We start from the raw sequence: 27,780 nt of genomic DNA, 5'->3' as shown, positions 1-27,780 counted from the left end.
AACTTTTTCCCCTGGTAGTCCACTTGGGCTACCATTTTCTGAAGTTGGTAGCCCAGTGACAATGGCTGGTAGCCCATGCATATTTTAGTTTAGGGATTTTTTTTATTAACAAGAGAAGAAAAAGCTATTTTTCAAGATTCTGCCCATGAAGTGAATTTGTTAGTCATTTGATGTGAATACTTGCACACCCTTATTACCCAAAGGAAACTGGTATAATTGACGACAGTGACACTAAAAAGTTTGGTGACCTATCATTGTATTGACAACCCGTTTCATTCTCAGAGTTGCATGCCAATTTTGATAGTCGTCATGGCAATGACCATCGCCTTCTCGGCTTAAAACAGACCATGGGCTTTCTGTAGTTGGAAGGAATCTGTGATTGATTGGTGCATATTGATCAAAATGCAATGAGAATACGTTTTCATTGGCAATCATTGTCTGTGCCTGTCATCCAAGTATATCATTTGAAAATATTGAAACTTTGTTGTAAAGTTCCATCGCACGGTCGTCTTGTAATTGCAAAACAAAGTCATAGTCTGGCCTTACTGTGTCCAGCTGGGTTTGACTGCATTTAGCTCGTCCAAAAGTCAAAGACCGGACATGGCACGCCAAGTGCTGACTGAATTTCATGTCCCAGGCTTTGGTAGTCCATGTGGGCTACCATTTCATGGACTTTGGTAGTCCCAGAGAAAAGTTGGTAGTCTGTGGACGCGGGACTACCGCTAATTTCGAGCCCTGCAGGGTATAACTACACACCTAAACTAGAATTGAGTTTTTACTGTGTTAAAAAGTACTGACAAAACACAACCAGTACCCACATGCAACTGTCACTTTCACCTAGCAACTTGAAGAGATTTTTGTACACAGTGCTGTATTCAACATCCTGACTCCTTCTTCATATATTGCTACAAATAATGACAATGGATTGTAATTTGATGTGACCATCTGATTGGAAGAAAATATAAAGCTCATTTTTCAGCTGACTGTGTGTGATTATGCGTTAGTGTACACTCAAACAGAATAACTCTCACTTCAATAAGGAACTCTGTGCTAAGTACTACAATATTTTTTGGGAACAGTTTTTATCTACATATTCAATAATTTTTGGCACATACATTTAGGCAAGGACATTTTTGGTGAAATTCATCTTGCATGGTTCACTCCTCTCTGGCATTTATCATACACAACGCTATTTGTTTACACACTTCTGTATCTGTATCCATTGGAAACAGACAAATTTCATTATCAGTTGTACATACAGCTTTGAATGGCCTGGTAAAGAGACTGGTCTTCCGTGTTCGTTCTACTTGTTTCTTGGTGTCCGTTATGACGATGTATTGGTCAAGGTACGTATCTGTCACCTCAAGAAATATTATAATTTTCTTCTTGAACTGAAATGCCAATCGAAAAAGACATAAACAAATTTCATTTTTCTGTCCTGACCCAACTCACATGTTGTTTACTAATACTACATATCTTGAATACATTCTACCAGTTAAAACAAGCCTGTATCAAAATATACTTGAATTTCAAAGAATTCTTTTTTTATACAGCAGGGCAGAATAAATTTAATTACACAAACGAATACTTCTTAATAAATAAATAAATAAATAAATGAATAAATAAATAGATAAACAAACAGATGAACAATGTGACACTACAGGATATAACTACTAGTAGGTCAATTCTTAATCTTCCACATCTAACAACTCAATTCACAGAGGATTTCTCTTAAAATTACGGTTCCATTCAATTGAGATGTGATGGCGCTGATGCTGAGCTATTTATAGATATGTTAAGCTTTTGCAATCATACAATTGGAAATACTTAACAGTACACACATCATTTTGCAATATGGGCTTGCTGGTTGAAATGTCAGATTGTTAGAATAACTTACTTGATCAACAGTACATTTACTGAGTGATGTACCCATTGCATTGACTGCAAAACTCTCTGCTGTGGCTTTAGTGTTATCCACATGTTTGCATAAAGCGGACAGTAGTGACTCCTGAAAGACAGCCAAACACAGAGTAAATGAAACATCACATCAATCAATCAATCAATCAATCAATCAATCAATCAATCAATCAATCAATCAATCAATCAATCAATCACAGACATTTATATAGCGCCAAAATCCATTTTGAGGTAATGTTCTGAGGTGCTGAACAAGAACACAAAGATTAAGAAGCTCTCAAAGAGATGCGATTTCAAGCCCAAGAAATTAAGATGGTCAAACCACGGTCTAGACCATGGTCAAATGATCACGAAGTATGACAATGTTTTCATCTGTGAATGAAGATAGAACTGAGATTCCATGGTATGAGTAGGTGTTAGCTGGGAATTTAAATGGTTGATCATAGAAGGTTAGCTGGGAAGTTAAGACAGTCGATCATAGATTTGTCATATTCATGAGCTGCTGACTGAATATTTGTGTCAACCCATAAGTGAAGAATCAAGGTGATTGTTGGATGTCAAATGTTCTGATCAGTGATTGGCTTAAAAGATTTTCAGATCAGGATATAGCATGAAGACTTCAGCTACCAGTATAGAAGCACCATGTGTAAATGACACGCATCCTTTCAAGTTTCAAAGAGTTTTCCAAATATGGAGTAGGAAAAAAGGAAGGAGCTAACACCTAAAGGTTGTGCAAGCACTGAATAATGACCAACTCATACATAAACTGTTCTATAGCTGACTGCAGTTAGAGAGTGATGATTTGTGTTACACTTAAAAAAGTTTTATCCATTCAATGATGTTCTACTGTTAATGCATGTTGTATTTCATCTGGACTACCGGTATACCTCAACCACACTCCATGTCAGTATATGTTATGTAATAAATATTGATCAACTGAATAATATTCAAGAGCCCATGGACCATATGGCACACTATATATGGGTGGGCTATCCATCAGTAAGACTTTAAAAAGTTACAAGCACTCATGCCCCATGCACTGAGATGCTTTGATCTTTTGCAAATGTGTATCAAATTTGGTGTTCAATGCTGACAAAAAGTCTACTGAATATAAGTAAGTGAAAAAGGAAATTTTTGATATTATTTTGACTATGTCCCTATTAGTTTTCTATCACGAATACATTCATCATTTTTCAATTCCCTTAAAAACCATTCACTGAGTACCAGAAGTGTTTCTTGAAAACCAGGGGTGGGGATGGGGTGCTTGCATAATTATGTAATAATTATACTTCCTAATTATTTTTTCAATTCTAATAATATATTAATTTACAAACAGGCAGGGCCAGGGAGAGCACAGAATGTGAAATGGCAGTTTTCAGTTTATTGCACAGCACAACCATTGTACATGTGATGATTCATATAAACCAGGTCATGTTGACAAAATAGCTTCTATCATTTCTTGTTCTAGGCTCATGATACTTTTATGCAAAAACTGTCATTTCAGTGTATTACAAAATTCAAATTATTATACAAGAGTTCTAACAATTCATATTCCATAGACATTTAGAGAGATATAAAATAAATATCATATGAAATTTTGTTTTGTTTTTGTTTGTTTGTTTGTTTGTTTGTTTGTTTAAAGTTAAATTTTTTGGCCAAACTAAGCTTCTGATGAATGCCAGGAAGTTGTAACCAAGGAAATTCTCAATTAAAATCCTGCTTTAGGGTTAAACAAATCACAGTTCTGTGTGTGGTTTCTGATTAAACAGTTCTCTCTAGCAGGCTCAGCTAATGCTGGCTGGTAATGGTTTGTTAAAACAGGATGGATTACAATGCAATGATACAGAATATCACTGAATGGGATGGGAAATTTCTTTTCTTCAATACCCTTTTTTCTTGGAAAATCAATATGGTATGCATTCACTTCTCTGAAACAGAATTCACCTCCAGGCATGTATGTTATAAATTGGATAGGAGATGTTTCCCTGTCCTATCTCATGGTACTTTCAAACTAAACCCTGTATGAGAGAATACCCTACAGGTACTGGTAATCATATAGCACAGTGTTATGACTATGGCTTCACTGTGACCTACCGGTACTCTCTGTCATTTTCTAATAGTGAACTCTCTCACCACCTTAGTTTGGTGTGACTATAGTGTTTTCTGTGGTATAGTTGGACCTCTATACAGGACAATGGGGTAAAGGGTTGAATGCAACACTGTAAATTCACACTGTATTCATGGCATACTGAAAAGCCATATAAAGGGGAAAAGATAGTGTCAAAACTGACCACAGATTGCTTGGGATCATCCACAAGTGATGATAGTGATATCATTTCCATGGAATATCTTGCAAGATCAAGTCCAAGGAAGGCATTTTCATCTGTAACATCAAGGCACAAATACGGTACAATCAATTTATCAGAATACATAGCAAGTCCAACACTGGTGCCTATAATTAGCTCCACATTGGTAAATATAATTATCACTCCATCAAAATTTTTACTACTGTTTGAATGATACCTGAAATGATTTTGACATTACTGAAAGAGAACTAAACAATGGGACAAAATGCACAGAAATTAAAGGTAAGTTTTACAAATACAGAAACAAGCACATGTATTAACAATAACATATATATCAGCCCACACATTCACAAAACTATTTATGTCTATGTACTACACTGACACATGAATTTGAACTATATATTAGGATATAACAAAAGAATTTGCTTTGTGCTAAACGATTCAATTAAAAATGGATGGTTTGTCAAAGGAAAGTAAATATATGTAGAGTTTTATTATCAGGTAAATTAAAATCTATAGTTAACTGCATATTCATACTTGTTACAGAGACCATGGATGATGTGCAAATTGAAATATCACTGCTCTGAGATGATGCCTACTTACCAAAGCCAAACAAAATGACAGTATTAGCAGTTTTCTTAGGAGTCAACTCTAAACTGTCACTGAAGAAGCTGTTGACTTTTTGCCAAATGAGGTCTGGAATTGCACATGACACATCTACTGTCACTAGTCTCTGTGTTTTGTTGAAGTACTCCATATACGTCTTAACACTCATCTCATATAGCGAAGTACGTTTCTGTGGAACAATAAGAGTCAAATTCAGTATATACATTTCTAAAACTTTCCACTGGTTGATACACTAATAGAAACAGTTCACAAGGTGTTCTGAAATACTGCCATTGTCAGTGAGAAACTGAAAGAATCAAAGCAGCCAGTACTGCACATTACCAGTAATAGTTAAGGTTGGTGATAATACAAATTTAAAAGTATTGTCAATTGTCTTTATAATTGCATGTGTTGTAGGTATAGAGAATATACAAGAAATAAGGTGAGAAAAAGTAGTGTTACTGTCTTACATTTTGAGCAACATCATACAGAAATATGCAATACCCTTTGATTTTGTGCAGTGCACAATACTTCATGACAAATTTCAGGCCTCAGACACGTAGGGAGCTGATTATAACTGAAGCATTGTCATTCCCTCTTCTTCGATTTCTAAAAATTCATTTCCTAATGAACGTTGGATTGCATGAAGAAAAATGTGTGTTGCCAACCATACAGTGATATATTTATCGGAAGACATAAAGAAATATTGCTGAGTCAGCATTTCTGGAGAGGTTTTTTGTATAGAAAGGAATAATTTTGCAATTTTATCTTATCTAGTATGGTAACACCACATTTAATGTATCTTTAAAATAACTTATCATTCCAAGTCTTCTGTGAAAATTTCAAGAAAATGACAATATAACAAGGATGCTTTTTTGCATTTCTACGGTACATGCAAACCAACAGAATTGGCTGATACTGCTTTCTCCATGGGTAGTCTTGCCACCTTAATACAATTTCAACATCAATTTTTTTTTTCTGGGAAGCATTGCAACAAGAATGAGACGAACCAATTATGACATGAACCTGGTACTTGAAAAAAAAAATAATTTTGCAATGTCATATGTCATTGAACTGCAAATTTTTCCTACTACAAGAAAGCTGAAATAAAATATTAAACTCTGACGTTTGTATTATTGATGATTGATCCATCCATCCAAGACTGAATCTAATAAGTGAAGAATGAATTCCACAATATTCTTTCATTGCTATATCATTGATACTTGTAAAACATCTGATTCTACTGTTCTACAAGAAGATTTTTTGGAGCATATTTCCTCACAATGAAAAAACTCACCAAATGCATCATTTGTTACACTGAAAATCACAAGATTTCATTGTTACTTTCACTCATCATTCCTGTGTTATATGCTTACATAAGGTATGCATTGTCCATATGATAACGTGTGAACCTGTTCAGTCAATGTGCTGAAGCCAAGATAAAATACAAAATAAGACAACAACATAAAAGGATCGAACCATTCTAACTTCAATTTTGGCATCATGTTAGCATCATTTACTTTATGAGAGAATATTTCAAATGGATCTGCATCAGTAGACTTTGGTATACATTATTCAGTGCCAGTACTAGCCTATGGTTATTACTTCTTTCACAGTCATAGACCTAAACTGAGAAAGATAATCCCTCTCAAAGCTCTGTCTTCTCCTATATCTACAGTTCTCCTATTTTAGTCTGGCATATCAAAGGAACATTCAGGCAGTGACATCACACACATCTACTGTATTTGAATGTAAATATCACTGAAAGGCCGTTACAATCACTTTCAAAATTTTCGATCAGAGATTTTTCCTACCTGAAGGGGTACTAGTGCATTGATTTTTTCCAAATACTGGTATCTGCCAAAATTTTAAGGTCTATACACTTACTATGTGATTTTCCTTTGAATGCTATGATGCAAACATGATATGAATTTTGAGTCTCTGACTCTCATTGAATTGGGATAAAGCTGGCAATGTTTCATGTTGATTATCTTACTAGTGTTCACTATAAGGCTTGAAGTTCATGTGTTGAACTCTTAGCTTTTATTTGCAAACAGGCTACACTCACATAGGGTAAACTGTCAAGCAAATCAGTCTTTGCAAGGTGCTGTAAATTTCAGTCCCGCCTTCATCTTTTGAGATTATCATTTATAAATACAGGTAAACAAAGCATACATGAGTTTAATAAAAGTGTTTCTAGCACCATGACTGGTCAGTTTTTGGTGTGAGTGAAGTTGATTTTCATTTATTTTCATTTCAACTGTGAGGCCTGTGAACACATCTGGAATAAAGGGGATTTTTCACAATGAAACTTCTTGAAAAATCAGCGGTAGAGGAGTCTCAGAACCAGCAATGTGCCTGGAATAAAATAATTCTCAAAAATAACCACAAAAGGCTACATTTTTTGTTTGAAAAAAGTGCTTGTTCTATATGCAAACAAATAACAATATACATAAGTTTACAGTAGGTTTCAATGCGGTGCCACAACTCTGTGTGACAGGTTTAGCTTTGAACAGCAAAACATCTTCTAACTCACAGCTGTGATTGTTACTAAAAATAGCTACATTGTAGATCACTATGCTGGTTTACTGTAACTAATCAATGAGTCGGTGACTTTGAAATAAGTGGTGATACCTAAGCTACTCATTTACACATAGTAGACAGCACAGCGTGTCTCTCTCACATTCAGAGTTGTGGCACTGAATTGAAACTCACTTTAATACTTGCCCTGCCTGGCATACTGTACTGTCTATCAGACAACTGACTATTTCTGCTTGGAGACATTGTAATTATCATTTATATTATCACTGTCATCATTACAATGGAAATAAGTATTGTAGCGATGCTTGAAAGTCAGCTAATAATACCGTACATGTATTACATGTAATACGTTAAATGGAATACCCTTTTCATTATATATAATTTTTATGGTGAAGTAGGCACCTTAACAAAGTTTTCATCTTTATGACAAGTTGTGCACTAATATAAGGGGACAATAGCAATAACCTTTGATAATATATTTATTATTATTGTTCTAAATAACAATTAAATTTTCTTATTCTTCTCCCTAAAGCATGTTGAAATACAGAGTATTTGCCTTGCAAACACAATGTCTTGTGTACAAGGTGTGATATCATTCTCAATAATACACACACACACACACACGGACTGTATCGACAAATTGAATGCTAAGCATTTCTAAATGACTTTGGAGGCAAATAAGAAATTGTAGGTGGAACAAAGCACTCTGGAAAATACATCAAGATCATATCAAGGCTTTAAGTATGGCCATACCTCATGAATGCAGCGAGGTATCACTGCAATGTCATATTATGAGCTTCTAAAGCTTGCATGTGCTTTGTCACCATGACAACTGTTTCAAACAAATCATACCGTACACAGCTTGACAACATGGACAAAATCCATTCTCTAGCTTCTTCACACCCACAGTGTTGTTGAAAAGCAGCTTTCTTTTCAATGTCAATTAATACTGCCATACCACTTGACAAACCAATTAATAGCTGTCTACTATGTTTTATGAAGACCTGCTTTATGTTTATATGGAATAAAACATGTGCAACTGAATAAAACATTTTCTGTTTTGTGTTGACAAAGTCCATTCCTTTTAACTATTAACAGTAGAGCAGGCAATGTTTAAATAATTGTAATTTTAATCTGCCCCTTCCCCCACAAAGTCATACACATCAGGGAAGTCTATGGCTGCATTTATTCACTAGTTTTTTTGAGATGGTTAACAGCTTCATCAAAAGTGTTCATCAATACTTTTCCTAGGCAGAGAGTCCATTATTCTAGATCGTGTAGATAAATTTTTACTCTAATAACTCAGAGCAATTCAATCTCAGCATTTTAATCAAGTTTGGTTTTCTGTGGTAATACTGTGGATGTATTTTCCATTTTCCACTTTCACAATTGAGCACTTTGAAGTAGTGAAAGTGAAATGCATTGAAACTGAGAATGAATGTTGGAGTTAGACCCTGAAGCAAAACTTGAGCTATAAAGGGTTGAATAAACTGATGAGTTAGACCCTGAGGCAAAACTTCAGCTGTAAAGGAGTTGAATAAAAAAGTGATGACAAGAAACCATGGAAACAGTCACATATAATTTTGAATTAAGTTCTACCCTGGCAGTGAATATACCGTATCATGAATTATTACTCTGATGAAAGCCGGAATTCATAGTTTCAGTTTGAATGCCAGCTCAGTAGAGAAGCTGGATGTGACTTCACTTGATATCTTCCAAGGTTGCTGCACAGAGCATACCAAACAGCAATCGATGGCCCTAGTACGGTATGCTTTATTTCAGACTCCATACTCAACACCGGCTTCTTGCTCTTTCTCCTGACTTGCTCATAGGATGCCATCTGCCCCATCATTTGCAAAACAAGAAATCTAGACCTAAAAAATCACCTATCTTTGCATCCAGCTCTTCATGATTACAGACACAGATCCTGATTAACGTTTTTTCAAATTAGGGAAATAGCCTGACAAGCCTTCCTCCTTGCATACATGGACCATATAGTCATGAAATTTTATCTTCAGTGTTAGTAATAAACAGTCACTGTTTTATGAACATTTCCTGTAAATTCAAGCCTTTCTACCATTAGTCGCCACACATTATTTATAGCATTTGCACAATAGAGAGATTATTTAATTAACATATCACTTGCTCGGCCCCCTTGTGAGCGCAAAAGCATAAAATGAAATGGAATTACTATATGTGTAATCAAATTCATGAGATACAGTCTGCAGAATAATAAAGACAAATATTTTGTAGCATAAATTATTCACGTAAACTGTTTCAATCTATTCTGTTCATTCAATGGTGGAAGTAAAGCAAGAGGATGAAACGTTTAATTCTAAACTGCAATATACATTGACTTCATTTCTGTTTGAAAAGCAAAATGATAATGGGCAGTAGCCAACCACTACTCTTTACCTTTCAGTGTAATAATCTACCATACCAGGCTTCTGTGGAAAACTCAAATCTGAGCAGATGTAAACAAAACACATCTCAGCTCATACTGTGTATGTCTCTGCTACACACAGATCACTGTACATTAAGTCTCTCAAGTATCAGCCCCGCTAAGTGATAATATGTGTTTGAAAACTCAGAAACACCATATAAATGCTTAACCAGAGGAAAGTCCCCTACAAAAGGGGGATTATGGTAAGACTATGCAGATGTGAAAAAGCCACGCTACGGGTAAGACGCACTCGATTTGCTCCGAGATTTCCAGAAATTCGACGGGTGAACGGCGTTGATTTCCGTCCAATCTCATACATGACACCTGTGAATGTATAGCGACTGCCTTTATGTCGAAAAAACGTTGAAAAACACTGTTATTAATACAAAGAACGCATATTTTCACAAAGCGTGGTTCCAGAATGTCCGTTTGGCGTCTGTTCTTAATGTCAATGTATGCTGCCAATCATGATTACTCAAATTCAAATTGCGGCCTGGGCGATCTTGATCCTGCCGAGCACAACAAACAAAGCGTACTGACTTATCACTAAAATCACCGTTATGTACCTAACACACGCATACACAACCACATACAACGTAAACGATGCGACACATGTAATGAACACGCAAGAAACGCATTTTCTTTTTAGAGTGATTGGTGGTCTTGAAAAAAAACGTTTTGTATGTGTTCCTGTAAAAAGTTATGAACATTGAGAGTCTTCACACGTCGTTTTGAAGGCAATCACAATTTCATTTTTTCCTTCAGGCATCGAAACGAATCTTTTGACTCACATTTTGAGGAAGTACCTTAGCATTGTGACAAGTTTGGTCATGTTTATATCAGTTGATTCAATTCAGTTGAGCTGAGTGGAATTGGAATTTCAGTGTCGATTACATCGTTGCCACTATTGCGTTGTAGATCGATCATCCATGATCATCCATACTCGAGTACTCATCGACGACGACCACGGCCCTGCAGTCCTGGGGGACTCATCAGCGTCATTTACTTTCTTTACCAATGTATTTCAAAATATTTGGCTGACCATTGTCACAGATTACTAGTAGTTTCCTTTTGTTGAAGATTCTGGCTTACATATCGGAACAGCAAGCAGCGTATGTATAGTATTCAAATATGCAGGCTCATCTATGGAACTACGGCAACTTTTCCACAACGTCTCAGTCACATGTCATTTGCATATTACGAACGGTCGTCGATGTTTTCCGAGGTTACCTATCCGAGGTAACCGGATATGCAATCTGCGCTCACTATATATACTTCGGGTCATGCATACCAAACTCTAAACTGGGGGTCGTAACGTTTTATAATAAATCAGTTTTACTCAAAATTTCTTCACCCTTTCCTCTGATTTGTTCGAAATGCCAAAATTACACGGAAAATAAGCTTACGAATGGGTGAAGATTTGTTTTTCAAATTCACAAGTTTTTTTTCCCGTTGCAAGCTGCGTGTAACCCGGCCGTGCGAAGTACCAGTGACCGGCTATTATCTACATCACTGCCAACCAAAAAGCCATAAAGCTACAAACAGTAGAAGGTTCTAACTTACGATTGCTTACGATCACAATCTGCTACCGTCCTTAGAGACTATCATCTATTTGCTAGACTTTCCCCTTATTTTTTATATGTCTAGTTTGCGCGCTTGTACCGAGCACAAGATGTTCAGGGCTAGATTTAAACTCAATACAGTGCCCGAGGAAATTCTCTCCTGAACTAAGTCAAGACCTTCGTTTTCTATCTTCCTTCCGAAGCTCGTAATACTATGTCCATTTCAACTACTGGCTTCAATCACAGCGCCTTCAAATTCAAATCACCCGCTGCTGTTGTGAGAAAGTATCCGTTCCGTGTTGATGAAAGCCGGGGTTGAAACCAAGGGGTTGAAAACCGGGTCCCGTTTGAAATCGCAACGGAATATGCACACATCTACATAGACACAAAAAGGTTCGCAGAAATTCAGAGATGTATTGAAAGCCATACACCGTTGCTGTTTATTGAGCAAATTGTATGATGGAAATTCGTCTCCGAACTCGGCGATACATGAGCGGCCATTCTGTTTCATAACTTCCTATACATGTATTTCTATTGCATACCACAGCGGTCATCGCATCGCTGTCTATCGAACCGCAAAACGACTGTGATTTGAATTCAGTAAATTTTGATTGGATTCGAACTCACAACGTACGGCATACAGTCACCTTAGTAGCGAAGAAATCACAGTCAAGGAAGGTCTGTCGACCAGACCACAGCCCCTCGACCAGTACTCCACCCTAGTTATAATGTAGTCTTGAATTGTGTGAACCCTACACACTTCCGTAATATTCAGGCAGAGGTGATAATCGGTAGTCCTGGTGTAAAAGATAGTTTATGTTTCTCTGATAAGCCAACGACTAAGCAAGTGTTTAACCATCCGCCCAGTGTTTGCCAACAACCGACGTCACTACGACGTTGCCTATTGTGCGCCCACGGCGCTGGACTTTCCTCTTTAACCAGATGTTTGTGTCTTACAGCGTAACATAGCAAGGGCTTTTATCAGAGATTTAGCCGTCATTTGAAGTACACCACTCCCTTCAAGGATACATATGTGTAACTCCTACACTGGTGAACCTACTGAGCCATAAACTTTCCACCATATTGTGTATGTTGTATCCTTGGCAATTCATTAATCATACATTAACATTATTATAGCAGCTTGCTACAATGTGAAATACCGGTACCAATGGTATTACTATATGCAACGGGAATATTGTCAATTTAATGAATGACAAGGCCAAGGAAAGCAGAATGTATTATAATAACATTAATGTTTGGATTTCATTTGAGCCCTGGGCTGCCAATAAAACAAATTTATTACAATGATGGCAATTTAAAAAGAACTGGTGAAAATGACAACAGAATAGACTTATACAGATGTGTATTCAGTTCAAAATAACACGTTCCTTTTAAACAATAAAAGGATATCGTTCAGTGCAATACAATCATTTCTGAATGATAATTCAAGCAGAATATTAAAGAATTTATTCTGTAGACATCCATATGACATTCATATACTGACCTTGGGAACCACACCCTTGTCATTGACAATCAATACATTTGCCAATATTTTACAAAAAGAAAATGTGGTGCTATGACATCAGTACATAAAGTACTATTCAACTGGAGCTCTCAATACAATGTCAACCCAATATGCACATATTACAGAAGACAGAGATCGCTTTCTATTGATGCGACAGAAAAATTGGCAAAATGCTAACAACCTACAGACCCTTTCTTCATGTACCCATAGAATTCAATCAAATCATACAATGAAGTGTGTGTTTGTCAGCACAAGATATACACAGCACATAACACTGTTGGCACAATCATCAAAGTCTTCACATCATGTGTTACAGTTGTGATACATAACTAAGAAGATGTTCAAAGTACAAACTACAAACAGTCTTTACAAGTAATCCCTGATGAATAACCCTTATCATTAACATGTAAATGGACAAGTGTGTTAACATTGTACTGGAGTCAGTGGAGTGCTCTTTTTTTGGTGAGTTTTCTGAAGATTAAATTAAAATACAAAGCTATTATGCTGTGCTTATTATGACAGAAAATAAGAGCTATTAGTATCAATTAACGGTAGCCTTGAGAATTATGCAATGATGATTAGGAATAATTAATAGGGGATATTGTGGGAAATGAATCTTGAAATTCTCTAAAATACTAAAGTATCCCTCTGTAAATCCACAAAGTCTGTAAAGAAGACAGTAAAGATGGGGACAGAGATAGTCACTTACTGCAGTTCTTGACGTATCAGCTTCATCACTTTGTCCACCTTCCTTCATCTGACTTGGATGTTTTGCTGTTTGTTTCTGTACATTTTTTATTACTTTATCTTCAGGTATGGCAAGATTTAAGGCACATGCAATGGGATACTGCAATGAAACAAAACATTTGATTCAGTGTTTTCTATCATTTCATTAATACTAATGACACACATGCAAATTATTGCGATAAATGTCTAATAAATATGAACTGCATTATTCATGTCCTCATTTCTGAAGATCAGTTAAAATGTGTTTGTATCTATATGAACTGCACATTGACATGGTTTACCACTGTTACTATGGAGACATGAGACAAGTAAAGTAATGACATCTACAGAACTCTGTCAAATGAGAGAAAATTGAGATAAAGTGATGTACCTGTACAAACACACATAATAAGATGTAAAGACATAAAGATTCTGAAGCGTTCGAGACTTTCAATTTTGTTGTGATTTTCTCTGCCCCTTTGGCAAAGTAATCAGTAAATTGAAAATTCTGCCACGCCTAGAAAAATACTGACAATAATGGCATGACATGATGTTCAATTCTCACCATTTACAATCCTAGAAGGGAAATACGTGTATGTACAGAACATTTGCAGACGTCATACATTAATTATGGCTGCCAGTCTTCAAGGTATGTCAGTTAATTGATTTTCCACACATCAGTGCTTCTGCACATCTACTTATCTTGGCGTCTTGATGTGACTGTATGAGTTTGCCTGTATTACCTATTGTACCTATACCGGTATATCATCTAAATACTGACACTAGTAACATAGTTTTCAAAATCCTGGTGGCATCAAAATTGAAAAATGTCTTGTTATGTACGGTATCTCATGTACCGTATATCATATAACATAGCTGCTGGATTTTCTTGAACAACTTTTCTTGGCAATATGACAATCAAGTGCCAATGGCAATAGGCACTGACAGTGAGTTGAAAGGAAAGTAATATTTTAAAAGCACTCAAGCAACCTGAAACCCATCATCAGCCTGAGATAAAAAAGTACGAAAACTGAAATCTGATTCCCCGTCATATCTTTTATAAATGTTCAGAAATCACACTGGTGGTGTAAGAGGAGAGCAAGGTTTCTAAAGGTGTTTGACACAAAAACCTGCACTGAAACATGCTAGGGTGTGACCTGAAATCTAGTGGTTATCTGTACACATGCCTTGAATAGTTTTAAGAAAGGCCTGAAGTCTCATCTTTTTGAACTAAAGCTTTCTGATTTTCTCCCTTTTCTTGTTCACAAGGATTGATCAGTGTTGAGTGCATGTACTGGATTCTGGGCACTTTTCAACTGGCTTGGGTTGGTTCATTGATTGAATAGTAATAGTATAAAAATTTCACTTTTCCAGTAAAATCACCCGTGGCAAAAAATTCTGATTGAAAGCAACATTATCCCAATGTGATGTTTCCATACAAAATATCACACTTCAGTCTGGTGAGCTGAAGTTACCAATTATTACTGTGCCATAAAAGGAGAGAACATCGCCATAGAAAGTCCATCGTACGAATTTGGAATATTGTTAAATTGTCAGCTTTACAATAACATACACTTTGCAAAATACCGGTAAGTCTTTTCAGTGCATGGGAAGATCTGAAAAATACTGTCTTTTAGTTTTTATCTTTATTCTTATTTCGTAATTTTTTTAAATGTTTTCTTCTTTGCATTTTTGTCTGTTTTCATTATCTTTTTCAGCACCGACCGGTATGAACACATTGTGGATATATAGAGCTATATGGTATGTGTTTAATTACTATTAATATTATCATTCTAATTCCTACATCTTGATTGGTTATGAGCAGAGCATAAATGGTAGTAATATACTGCTCAAAATGAGTATGATGAATTCATTAATACATGTAAGAACAATACTGATTGCTTTATCAACATTGGAAGAGGACAAAACAGTGTGCAATTTGACATCCAAAGACTGAAATTAGTCATTTGGGGAAACAAAGGACCCTTCAAATACTATCAATTGGAGATGGAGAAAGTATGGTATGTGTATTTCAAAGTGATATTCAGAAAGTTTACCCTTTTCACATTTTAGACCCTTGACATCTACAGATTTTTACTGTTTTTATTCATTTGCAGACACACTGTCATTACAGTGTTAGAGCTGATAACCAAACTGTCAAGTGCTGACTCATCCATCAATTAATCTATCAACATTGTACCAGTCTACTAAACACTTTGCTGTTCTTGATATCACGCACCTTAACAGTCAATCTGAGAATAGGAAATTGAAGAACTTCACATTTTGGGATGTGTTCAATCATAGACAGTGGTGAAACGGTCTATGTGTCGATAAAGCAAGAGGAACTAGAAAGCATTTGCAAGCAAAAGCGAAGTTCCAGAGACCAGAGCAGCGGAAGAAACAAGAGAATGTGTGACAAAGATAGGTGCAGAATGAAAGAGTGCTTTTAATATTCAAGCACGTACCTATAGGGCTGCTAGCAGTAAACACAATGATATAGGCCTACAACTAAAGCAAGGCAGTCCACAGATTACAAATGCCTACATGTACGGTAAAAACGAAACAGATACATACGGGGGCGACAACGCACGGAAATGTATATCAGGCGACATTCTCGCGAGCCAGAGCAATAATTTTCGCTCCGCTGATCTACGCAAAAGTCAATCGCTTGACGGGTAGCGCTGAGTTGTTGCCGTAAAGAGGTGCGTGGTTTACGACGATGATCAGACGAGAGGAAACATCGGACCTAGGCCGTTGAAATTGAAAACCGAGGCCACATGCATTTTCATTTGATTAAAAGCACAGACTAAAACAATTTTCATTGCAATGTCGCTGTTTTCACGAGATACTGACCGTTTGATCTTGGAAAGTTGAGCTGCTTTAACGTGCAGCCAACGCATGCCGGCGCCGGTGCGGTGACGGCTGTGTGTTACCGGCCTGTGTGTTAACGGCCTCGCAGACTGATATAGGAAAAACCGGGGAAAAACCGCTGGTGGCTCCTCAGAAATACGGCGGGCAGTTTCTCCGCCAAAACAGCCGATTTTGAATCCAAATTTTGCATTGACCTTCGTTTTCGAGCACACCCACCTCGCCTAGGTACACGATGTACCCAGCCGCGCTTGTAAATTTAGGGAAAGCTATAATTTTCTCTCTCTATGCGACCGAAGCCATCTTATGTGCCGCCATATTGTTACATTCGGGCGAAACAGTATAGCGCCACGTACGGCGAGTATTTAGAGAAAATAAAATCAAAAAGCAACAAAAAACAAAGCGAAAAAAGCTAGAATTATTAATAGCTGAACGCAATATGATAGTCGAGCAATGCAGAATAAAAAATAAATAAATAAACACACAAGAAATGCCCGTAAAACCCGTCTGAGTTGAGCTATGACGTCATAAGCGTGTCGCAATGCATTCTGGGTAATTAAGGTAAAATTTGTTATAGCATGTTCTATGATAGTAATACCGGAAATAGAGAAAGAAAGAAAGAAAGAAAGCAAGAAAGAAAGAAAGAAAGAAAGAAAGAAGAAAGAAAGAAAGAAAGAAAGAAAGAAGGAAGTGAGCAAAAACTAACAGTTCCAGAGCTGGTCTCTGGAACTAAATATTTCGCAAAAATTGCATAACCAAGCTTTTCCGAACCTTTTGTAAATATAAGAGAATATTCTGGTATTACTTGTTCCAAAACAAGGAAAGAAAGAAGTCAATATTTACCTTATTTTCAAACATGCTCAATTCATATTCACAGTCTTTCACAAACTTTTCACACCGTAGCAGAAACCTGAGGTTCGGCATAATGTCAATAAGAAATCGGCCATCTGGCTCTTTCTCTATCTCTGTTACGATGGTTTCAAGCACCCAGTCCAAGGACAGATGAGAGGGCTCTTCCTGTCAACATAATGTAAAGAGATTCTGAAAAACTCTTCATCATAGCACTACAGCAAATCTAATTACCTTATGATTTTCATACATCGGCTGTGTTGGAAAAATTCTCATTGTTTCCTTATTGCTACTTGTAGCTTTTTTAGAGCGAAAATTACTTGCCGATGTGAATTTCATGAAAATATCAAAAGGATACTTGATGATTCAAATGCAGGTTGGGTTTTTGAGGGAAATTTCTTCGTTGAGAGCGTTAAATTTCAGTCTACAACTAAATGTTTTTCAATTATCCTGCAACAGGATGGTAATTACATAAATATCATCACTGACTTTGATAAATTGTCAATCACGTATAGTAATATTGCAATGAAATAAAACAATAGAACAAACAGAAAAGAACACATAGCATTTCAGTACAATTACATGAAAAACATATACACCCAAGATTTGTGAATACGCCACTCAATATCTATCATGTGAAAGAAGGTATTGTAAAAAAATACCTTAAAGAGAGATTACGTGCATGTACACACTTTATTGGCAAACCAATTTATTTTACATGGCAATGAAATTTCATTCACGAAAACACCAAACCTATTAGTGCCATCAATGCTACAAGGGTGGATATCTGAAGTAGAAACTTTAAAGTTACAAGAATCCAAAGGGGTAATTTAAATAAAAAAAATTATTTGATATTACTTGAATTCCAAAACTTGAATGAGGCTATTGTAACAATCAAGTTGGAAAGGTTATCACACTATTATTAGTTCAATAATGGTTACCAAGCAATTGGGCTATCAAATTTGAAAAGGAACCTTGAATCACCGCTGTGAGCAAATTTTTGTGCTTGGTCATCTGTCTTTCTTGATTTCACTGTCCATGAAGGAGGGTCATTACATATTTTAGCTAATATTGTTACACACAGATATACAATGCAGGAACTACTTCATCATTTTTGCTATCATGTAACATGGTTTTTCTATTATTCTATTATTTATATTATTATATGTACATGTATACAATATGGATAATTATGTCAGACCAGTATACTTAGATATTATTCCCTAAAATTTTTCCTCGTTCAATGACGTAATGACCGTGTCACCACTCGTCTTCAACTCGTGGTGACATGGTCATTACGTCACAAGTATTTTCCGAGCTGAACGAAGAAAAATATTAGGGAATAATATACTTATCACATGCACAAGCCAAGAATTTGTTATTTTTTGCTATGTAAAAGAAGTTTTCCATGACGATTTCGTGTTTAAACTTTTGAACCACTTTAGGAATAATATCAATACGCCGTGTGCAAGTTGTCGATCATTTTCAGTCGTCTGTCGCGTGAGCGAGGAACACGGCGTTCACGTTCGTTCCGTGTATGAAGCAAATGCCAGACGACCTCTTGGTCTACACGTACCTTCCGCAAAGTTATACACTATTTCAAAGATAGCATGGGCTTAGAAATTTACCTCAGACGAACATATGCTTTTTTCAGGATCAAAAATCGACTGAATCTTTGACACTGTAAATGCCGCGCCAGACCCTGGTTGCAATGCTTACGGAACCCACGGTAACGCGACCAGCTTCAAGTTCGTTGTTTCCGCAAATTATTCCCGTAATTCCTTCAGAATATACAGGCGGTACACTCTTGTGTTTACATTGTTCGTATTATTATTGTCGAAGTCTGTGAAAATATCGATATCATTACATGACTTTTGGAGGCCTGGACACCGCACTTGACCCCATTGTTGCAGTGGAAACTGTACGTCTACAGCATGAATGATGAAAGTACACAGTGCGTCGAAAGTTCAGGTGTAAGCAAAGTCTACACGAATACGAACCCCCCATGCATATTGGCGACAAAACTAAAATACGAAGAACCAAAAATTTGCCCAGTTGATGTATTTTGTCAGACTCTTGTAACCATGACTTAATGTTTACGATATTTTTACGTCAGACACATTTTGTTCATGGGAGAAATACTGGCCGTGATGTTGTTTGTTTACATTGTCGAGCACACCGAAGATCGATGCAAAAAAGGTCCGACGCACCAAAATTGATGACATTGACGCCGGTTGTCATGACATAGAATGACCAGAGAATAAATCCTGTATTTTTTCTTCGGAGACAACAAACTTGGCTTGTGCATGTGATAATGATGGCTGAATACAGAGATCTGATTGGTTGAGATATGAAAATAACTGTTATATTCATGACATAGCATGGTTGATACACAAGCCAGTTTAGTGAAGCTAAAGAAAACTCATTTTGATTATTCATGCCAGAATTTCTATATACTGTTATGTTGTACTAGCAATAAAGTACCTCAGCAGCATGTATACCACTCAGTTTGACCAGTTCTCACTCCATATATCATTATATGCAGTCGCTATCACTTGTGGATATGTGTTGTGAACCGGTCAAAATCTTGAATGTGGTGTGTGTGTGTGTGTGTGTGTGTGTGTGTGTGTGTGTATATATATATATATATATATATATATATATATATATATATAAATGTTAGTAAGTGCTCAGTGGAGAGTACACTGGTAGATGGAAATATTCTTTTGACAACAAATCATTGCAATAAATGATGAAATCAACAATTCATGAAATTTTGAGCCTAATGCACCATTGACATTTACATCGAGTATTTGACAATTTGTAGAGAGTGACTCTTACTAGTCTCAGATCTGTATGGTTATGCTATGAATTACTACAATCGCATAGAAAACTTGAAAGCAACAAGGAAAATGACAAACAGAATTGTATTACTGCACATGAAATTTCTCCGGTCTTAATGTGGCATTTCTGATGGAATGGAAGTAATAACATGGCAATAAATGCTGCCCTAACCTTCATAAAATTTTCAGATGAAATCACAGAGTTGTCATGGTAATCTACAAAGGGTATTGATAATTCTGCTTATTACTCCTTCAAAAAATGGCTTTACCTGGCAACCAATGATATGAAGGTCATTTTTTCTCGACACCTGACAAAACACTGCTTTCATGACAAACAAAACAACAACTTCAGACTGTTTGCATTTCAAACTTTTTGGGACACTCTCCATGGATGAATTTCTGGAATAAATAATCAAGGTAGGGGTAGATATGGACTGAAAAATGTTCTTAGTTGAAACAAAAAATGATTTCTAGTGGAAAGAAAACTCCCAGTGATACAGCCTTGATCAGTATTTGATCAGAAGTTTCAAAGGAAGTTGTGGAATTTCAAGGGAACTTTAAACAATTAAGTGCTTCATACTTTATATTGACATTTGATGCTCACAGTCGCTGATACAAAATCAATTGGAATGCCACAATAGAGAAGCAGATTTCCCTGTAATTCAAAGAGGTTGATAAAACACTCAATAGAATGAAAAGACCATCACAAGCTTACCCTCAGTAGATCAGCGACATCTCTTGTAGTGTCACATGCTATAGCTCTTGCTACCTTCTTGGGAAGCTCTCGAAGAATAACATCTTCTACCACAAGGAGTTTGAAATCATAGACTAAGACCAAGTCATCAACAATTCTCCCTTTCTTTGAACCTGGTCCCCCTGAAATTTCAAAAGCACCATTACCTGGTGAGAACCGATCAGGACCTAAATGATTTCAATTGTTAAAATGTGGAATTTCATTAAGCCACTAATCTTAGAGTCAGTGAGCCCTTTAACTTAGTGGTACATCATATTTGAACTCACTGAGTCAATTCAGGTATTTTTAAAAAATTTTTTAAAGTCAGCGCTGTACAAGTACTTGTACTGTGTCACATTTTCTTGGGTCAAGGAAAATACTGTTGAGTCAGTGGCATGTCAGTTTGGCTTCCTAGGCACATTGCTCAGAGCTTTTGACAATCTTAATGTCATAATGACACCTTTTCTGTCATACAAACAAATTATATTCCTCTTTAATTGATACAACCCTATGATATAGTAATTCTTGATGAACAATATTCTGACTAAGTTTGGAAAATAATCCAGACCCTCATACAAAATCAGAAATGATTCCATGTCAAGGATTAACAACAACAAAATTTTCAATCCAAAGTCACATCATCACACTGATCTCATGCTATAGGTGACCTCTGATTATAACCTAAAGATTATGGAAAATGGTACAGAACCATCACAGAATCACAGAACCATCATTTTCATTGTTAAAAACAAGTACAATTCTTCCTTTTTTCACAAGAGTACAATATTCTGAAATACATATAGTCAAACGATTGTGCATAATAATGCAATATTATTATCAACAAATAAATTTTATTTGGGAATATAATTCACTTGCCAAAAATTACACTGGTGATTTTACACTTATCTGCCATGTTGATGAGTTGACTTAATTTTGGGAGGAAAAATAAAGATTCTATTTTGCAATTAGAATGAAAATGACAGAACTTACATTGAAAATTATAATGGGCAAAAGGGAACATACCGGTACTTGTATATCACAACTACCTAGTACCAATAATATTATATATATACATGTAAAACAACATCTAAATACCAAACCATTAAATACAGAAATACTGTGATCTCTAAACCAATCAAAAAGTCTACACTTGATAATCTTACAACAGAGTAAATTATGAAAGTTGAAAACATTTATTACACTGTATTTCTTGGTATAATACCATGATAGTTAAATCGACACTTTGAAATAGAAAATGATAATCTGTATTTTAAAAGATTTATTACACAGTAAGCAAGAGGACTTTTACTATGTACCGTATGCAACATATTGGAATAATTACAATTTATTGCCATTAATGGTTAATTAAGGCTTTTGTAAATAGTACCTGTGCATGATTACAGTTTATAAAAATTTTCCGTCATTCATGCTGTAGCAGAAAAATAGTTGTTGAATTTTTGTCTTTATATCTGTCTGTGATGTGTACACATTTCACAATATCATTATAGTACATATATTCACCTATCAAAAATTACATAAAGCAAGTTTGCAGGGGTTTGTGGGGCAGCTACAAACAGATCCAGACAGACAAAACACATACAATACACACACACACACACACACACACACACACATATATATATATATATATATATATATATATATATATATATATATATATATATATATATATATATATATATATATATATATATATATATATATATATATATATATATATATATATAAGATGGTTCTTGGAAAAATGATTTTACAATTTCATTTCTACAATGTTGTTTCATGAGTGCCGCTGGACTCACTTGGTCAGGAGACAAGACTAGTCTGGTCTCTTGACGAGCGATTCTAGCAGTTAGGGTTAGGGTTAGATGAAATCGCAAAATCATTTCTCCAGCAACCCTTATATATTCTGCTCTGCTTTTATATCGAGCACTTTGTGTCGGACCTGCAACATGCAAAAATATTCTTCACATCATGTGCAATTGTATCATAAAAAAGATGCAATAAATAAATGAACTATAATAGTAAGATAGCTAACTGTAAGTCAACAGCAGGCTTCCTCATTTAATAAGGCAAAAATATCCATTTTCAAACACCTGTATAAAATGTGCTGCCCATAACTAAAGATCCTATGATGGAAAACATCGCATTGATGTAAAAAGCAAATTTTCTCAAACTACACGTACATGAAAGGAAATAAATTTTACAAGTTGGGGCCAAATAAACAGATATGAAATAAAGCAAACGGTGTAATCTAACTTGATAAGCTCACCAAACGGGAGTTGTGATTGTTATTGCAATTATACATGCAAACTGTAATGGTCATACAAAATAATGAACATGAAACAGTTTTTGCAAATTCAAAGTGAAAATGATTGACGCTATTAATTTTCAGATGTACACTTAATATTACTTGTAAACTGTAAAGATCAGATGAAATACTCACAGGCATGACACAGTTTGGCAATTTTGACTGTACCGGTAATTGGTAGATACTACAAATTTTTTCAGGTAAATTTTATATACGGTACGCAATCAACTGAATGAAGATCAATACTATGTCATGTATTTCAAACCAAAAAGAGGAGAGGTTGAATTGCCATTTATGAAACTCAAAGGTTCACACCTGCTGAACATTATGGGTTCAAAATGATCATTGCAGTGATATGGAATTACAAGCACTATTGTATTCATGTTGATTTTGTAAACAATTTAAAATACTAGGTGCTTAAATATATTCAAATACACCTAAAAATAATAATAACATCTCTTAAAATGAATATTATAGTGATCACAGTAGTCTTTCCACTTTATATGGCATATTGATAATGCAAGCAAAGTTCCGCTGTTTTGGGCCATAGATTGCCGCAAGTATTATATTATTTGAATAATTCTTGACAGTATTTCACACACAAGTACTTAATAGCTAGCCACACGCAGGCCTGAAAATCGAATTACATCACTATTGTCTGCACAGAAAGGCACTGTGTAGATAATGTGTTGCATAGCAACCAGTAGTGAACACAACTGTCCTGATAAAAAGTGGGGCCAAAGGTCATGGGAATGCTACCATCCTGAAGAGTTGGCATTCAGAAAAACACACACGACCACACAATCACCAACAAGTACTGACCAAAATACCTAGAATGTTGAGGGCAGAACGGCCTTAGGAGATACATTTTTGTAAAAAAGAAATACAATCGATTGTAGTCTTTTTCTAAACTATTTCATGGTGTGTCATTAACTGTTTTATTACAAAATTTACATCTAAATGCAGGCCATTTTGTCTTCAAAATAATATGTTATTCCAATTCTATGTATTAATTGATTGTCTGATTGTCAGTACTCTAGAAGTTTGAACACTAGCCAAGTATTGAATCCTGCTTTTGAAACAATTACTGTTATCTCCTCTTTCTTGCAAGAGAAAATAAATCATAAAATCTGAAGATACTTCATTTATTAATAGTATACACAAATAGAATTTATGCATACGATGTCTTGCAATCCGTTCATACTACTGTCAATGGTAAGAATGGAAGGTAAGAGTTTGTATGAGGTTGCAATACACTACAGAGGCTGTCACTTATTTTGAATATAACATGACTTGTGTGAAGGACTGATCTGTTCTGAGTGGATCCACATTTCTACCAATATACACAGAGTCATAAATACACGATCATAGAAACACTGACACTGTGAAGAAAATGAAATATGCAGAATACAATCATTGCTAAATTCACTCTAATCTCTACTCATATTTAGGGTATTATCTCCGGACCAAACTGATTTACTATGGAGTACGCTTTATAAATTCTACCACTATTGACACACCATATATTGTACTTCCCTCAAGCACAATAATTCTGCTGTCTTGAAGGCTTATTATAACGCCTGAGGAATAAAAATATTGTTCTTCATACTTCTTTGGTGAAGCTAGAGGTAGCGAGCATATTTTTTCAAAAAAATTTCACCAGCCAATAAAATCTCCCACTAGTTACATTGTTACTGATGACTAAGAGTCTAGATTCAACAAATTGTCCATAATAATAGAGGCATGAAAATGACTGAAGTAGAAGCATTGAATTAAAGGAACAATTTAATTATTCTTCCTGGCCTAATGAGAACTATTTTGCCATCATCTGAACACTCTAAGAGGAAAATAAAAATCTTCAAATTCCAAATTCACAAAATGGCTAAATTGGTTTAACAGCCATTCTCAATAAAAAAGTGACACTGTAAATTTATTGCACGTACATATGACATTTATACCTTAGCAATTAAAGTATTCAGTGAAATGAAGCATGCATTAACAATATTTCAAATAAATCATGAAATAGCTCACTTAATCCACAATTAGCTGATAAAACTTTTGGGATTAGGTGTGGGTGGCATTACGCCAGAGTAATTTAGTTCTTTGTTTTGGGTCCACTCAAAATTTTTGAAAGTAAGGGGTAAGCATGGTCTAAAAACACAAATATAAATTTCACAAGTGCAACATTTATTTTTAGTTAATTGTTTCCATATGATAGGAGTGTCAATTAAAGAATCAAAGCAGAAACCATTTCCTTTCACTCCCTAATTTACACTAAAATGTGACATTCTGTAAGCATGCAGGTGTTTTATAGTACACTTTACAAAATTTGTAAACAAAGATTTGTACGCAGAAAAGTTAAGCAGTAAAGTTGTTCTCAAATGCAGTTTTTCATGCAAACCTCAAAAAACCTACATATGTGAGGATGCAAAATAAAATAAATTAATTACTTCAGCCTTATTGTAATTGTGAAACACACCTTTTCATATGACAAAAAATACCTCTGTAGACTACAGCACTCATTTAGCATTTATGAAAGAGTAGTGAGCAGAAGATTTGGTTTGACTACAAGTATATAGTATATACACATCAGCATTGTTGTCAAGGGAAAAATACCTTACAACAGACAAGTCCACGCAATGTAAACTAGACCATCATTTACAACTATGAACAAATAATATAAACCGGTGACGCTAAAAGCCTCAGGAAATAATAAGAATTTCTATAAACGGAAAAACATAACTGCTGATGGGGAAATATTTTGCAATGTTAAAGTCACAGCAGAGCAAATAGTATGGCCATGGCTTTATTTGTGTCTAAATTAAAGAAATTGTCAGAACATTTTTATTACAACCAGCTTTCAATCACGATATCTTTTTGGTCTATTTTGAAAGACTGTTGAAGAGATGAAAGAATGACCGACAGGCTTATTGAGCAAGATTTTAAGATGTACAGCACTAAATTTATGGATAATAGGGGCAACAACAACAATGTAAAAGCTGTTCCTTTTACTCTGTAAGTACTGACAAATGTCAAACGTTGAAAGCAAAAATTTGCACTAGTATACATACAAAAAAATGTCCCCTGTTAAGAATGGTACTAAAAGAAATATGTCAAGGATTTACCAATCCATTTCTAAAATAAATGAGCGGGCCTAGATATTTGCACAGTATCTCTCCTTATTCTCATTTATATAATAGACTTGTGCGGTACATAACGGAGCCTGAGATACTATAGATCGCCTACACACAAAATGTTGAACGTACATATAGTGCGAGTCGACGTAAAGTAACGAGCAGACGATAACAGAATATCGACGAGGCCTTACAGTTGCTTAGTTGGTACGACCAGATCGTTGGTTTGGTGAGATTATGACAGACATTGCTCTATCAAACATCAGAAACAGAGGTCTCTGCATTTTTAGAGTTTAAAAAAGAAATATAATGCCCGTTTCTACGCGCAGAAAGAGTTTGTTGTCATTCGTTGACCTGGCATGACAATTGATCAGATCAGAAGATTTCATTGTTGTGGGAGGTAAAAGTTAACGGTCCGTCTGTTATGTGTTCGGAGAGTTTCCTGGGGAGGCCTCGTCACATACAGCATGTTGATCTAATAGTAGCAGCATCTAAACAAGGAATGCCCTGGTCTAGTGCCACACTATGCACGGTTTGTAGAAATCACGCAAAAACAAATCGATACTGATCGATGACACATGTTTACAAGAACCATGGCAGTGCTTTGTGCGTATACTTCGTACGAGTTTGTGGAGTTCCCAACGCCAAGTACGGTGTACTGATTGCGAACAAATTCCGTCTCATGGTTTCGGTCATACCTAAGCACTCAATTTATGTTACGACATTTTTGATACTTACCAAATATGAAAACAATTTGTGGACTTTCCTTGCAGACTTTCACTTGTGGTTGTATGCGTATACTGACTTTGGGTTTACGATGAGTGAATTTACCGTCCTCCTTATCGTCCTTCCGACCCTCTGTACTACCTCCGCAGCCCATTACGCTGCTTTCGACGTAACCATCAATACTTTTTGGTACAGAAAGATGCCGATGACATGAGCCTTTCTTCTCCTCGTCCTATTTCAATTTCCGGACAGGACATCGACATGAGAAGTAGATGCGACCGGTGCATAACACGACCGACGATCTTTGCAAAATGGCTGACATCGACAAGTTGCTAGGAGTCGATACCATTTCCCTGCTCGTCACAGATTTACCCGTCATACACCGCGAAAAGTTTAACTTCTCGCGGGCACGGCCATCTGCTGTACCTTGCCTCGCTCATATCAAGCTATTATTAGCTCCGTATCTTATTTTTGCATTTGTTTTCAAATACAAAATAACAGAAACAAAAGAAACAAAAACAAATATCGAATCTTCAGAGAGATTATTTTGATTCATGTTTTAGTATTGAAGGGCCAGAAGTGCTAACTTTTAATGATTTTTTTCATTATTTTTTATTTGTATATCAATTGCGAGTTCTTATTCTGCACCCTCAAGAATGTTGAAACGAACAC

The 27,780-nt window shown here is 35.7% G+C and overlaps 1 protein-coding gene across 1 annotated transcript; it reads right to left on the bottom strand.

Annotated features, from left to right (window-relative positions):
* Positions 1-1,014: 1,014 nt before the first annotated feature.
* Positions 1,015-27,439, bottom strand: LOC139139853 (uncharacterized). The gene is made up of 8 exons (XM_070708794.1): positions 27,121-27,439; positions 20,902-21,062; positions 17,338-17,511; positions 13,610-13,747; positions 4,827-5,019; positions 4,209-4,300; positions 1,898-2,008; positions 1,015-1,391 (listed from the first exon to the last, which is right to left on the bottom strand). Exons 1-8 carry the CDS (start codon positions 27,260-27,262, stop codon positions 1,158-1,160), a joined length of 1,245 nt encoding a protein of 414 aa, XP_070564895.1. The 5' UTR covers positions 27,263-27,439; the 3' UTR covers positions 1,015-1,157.
* Between the last annotated feature and the right edge of the window lie 341 nt (positions 27,440-27,780).

This window comes from Ptychodera flava, chromosome 9, assembly GCF_041260155.1.
Source record: "Ptychodera flava strain L36383 chromosome 9, AS_Pfla_20210202, whole genome shotgun sequence".
In the NCBI taxonomy this organism is placed as follows: Eukaryota; Metazoa; Hemichordata; class Enteropneusta; family Ptychoderidae; genus Ptychodera; species Ptychodera flava.
Note: the sequence above shows the minus strand (reverse complement) of the source record. Positions and strands in the feature narration are given on the sequence as shown.

Bases quoted from the DNA above. Each gene is read 5' to 3' on its own strand.
- LOC139139853 (XM_070708794.1), bottom strand. From the start codon at position 27,262: ATGGGCTGCGGAGGTAGTACAGAGGGTCGGAAGGACGATAAGGAGGAC. The intron at 13,748-17,337 runs GTAAATATTGAC...GTTTCATTGCAG, and splicing joins TGAGCATGTTTGAAAATAAG to TATCCCATTGCATGTGCCTT. The intron at 2,009-4,208 runs GTCAGTTTTGAC...GCTGTCTTTCAG, and splicing joins ATGATCCCAAGCAATCTGTG to GAGTCACTACTGTCCGCTTT.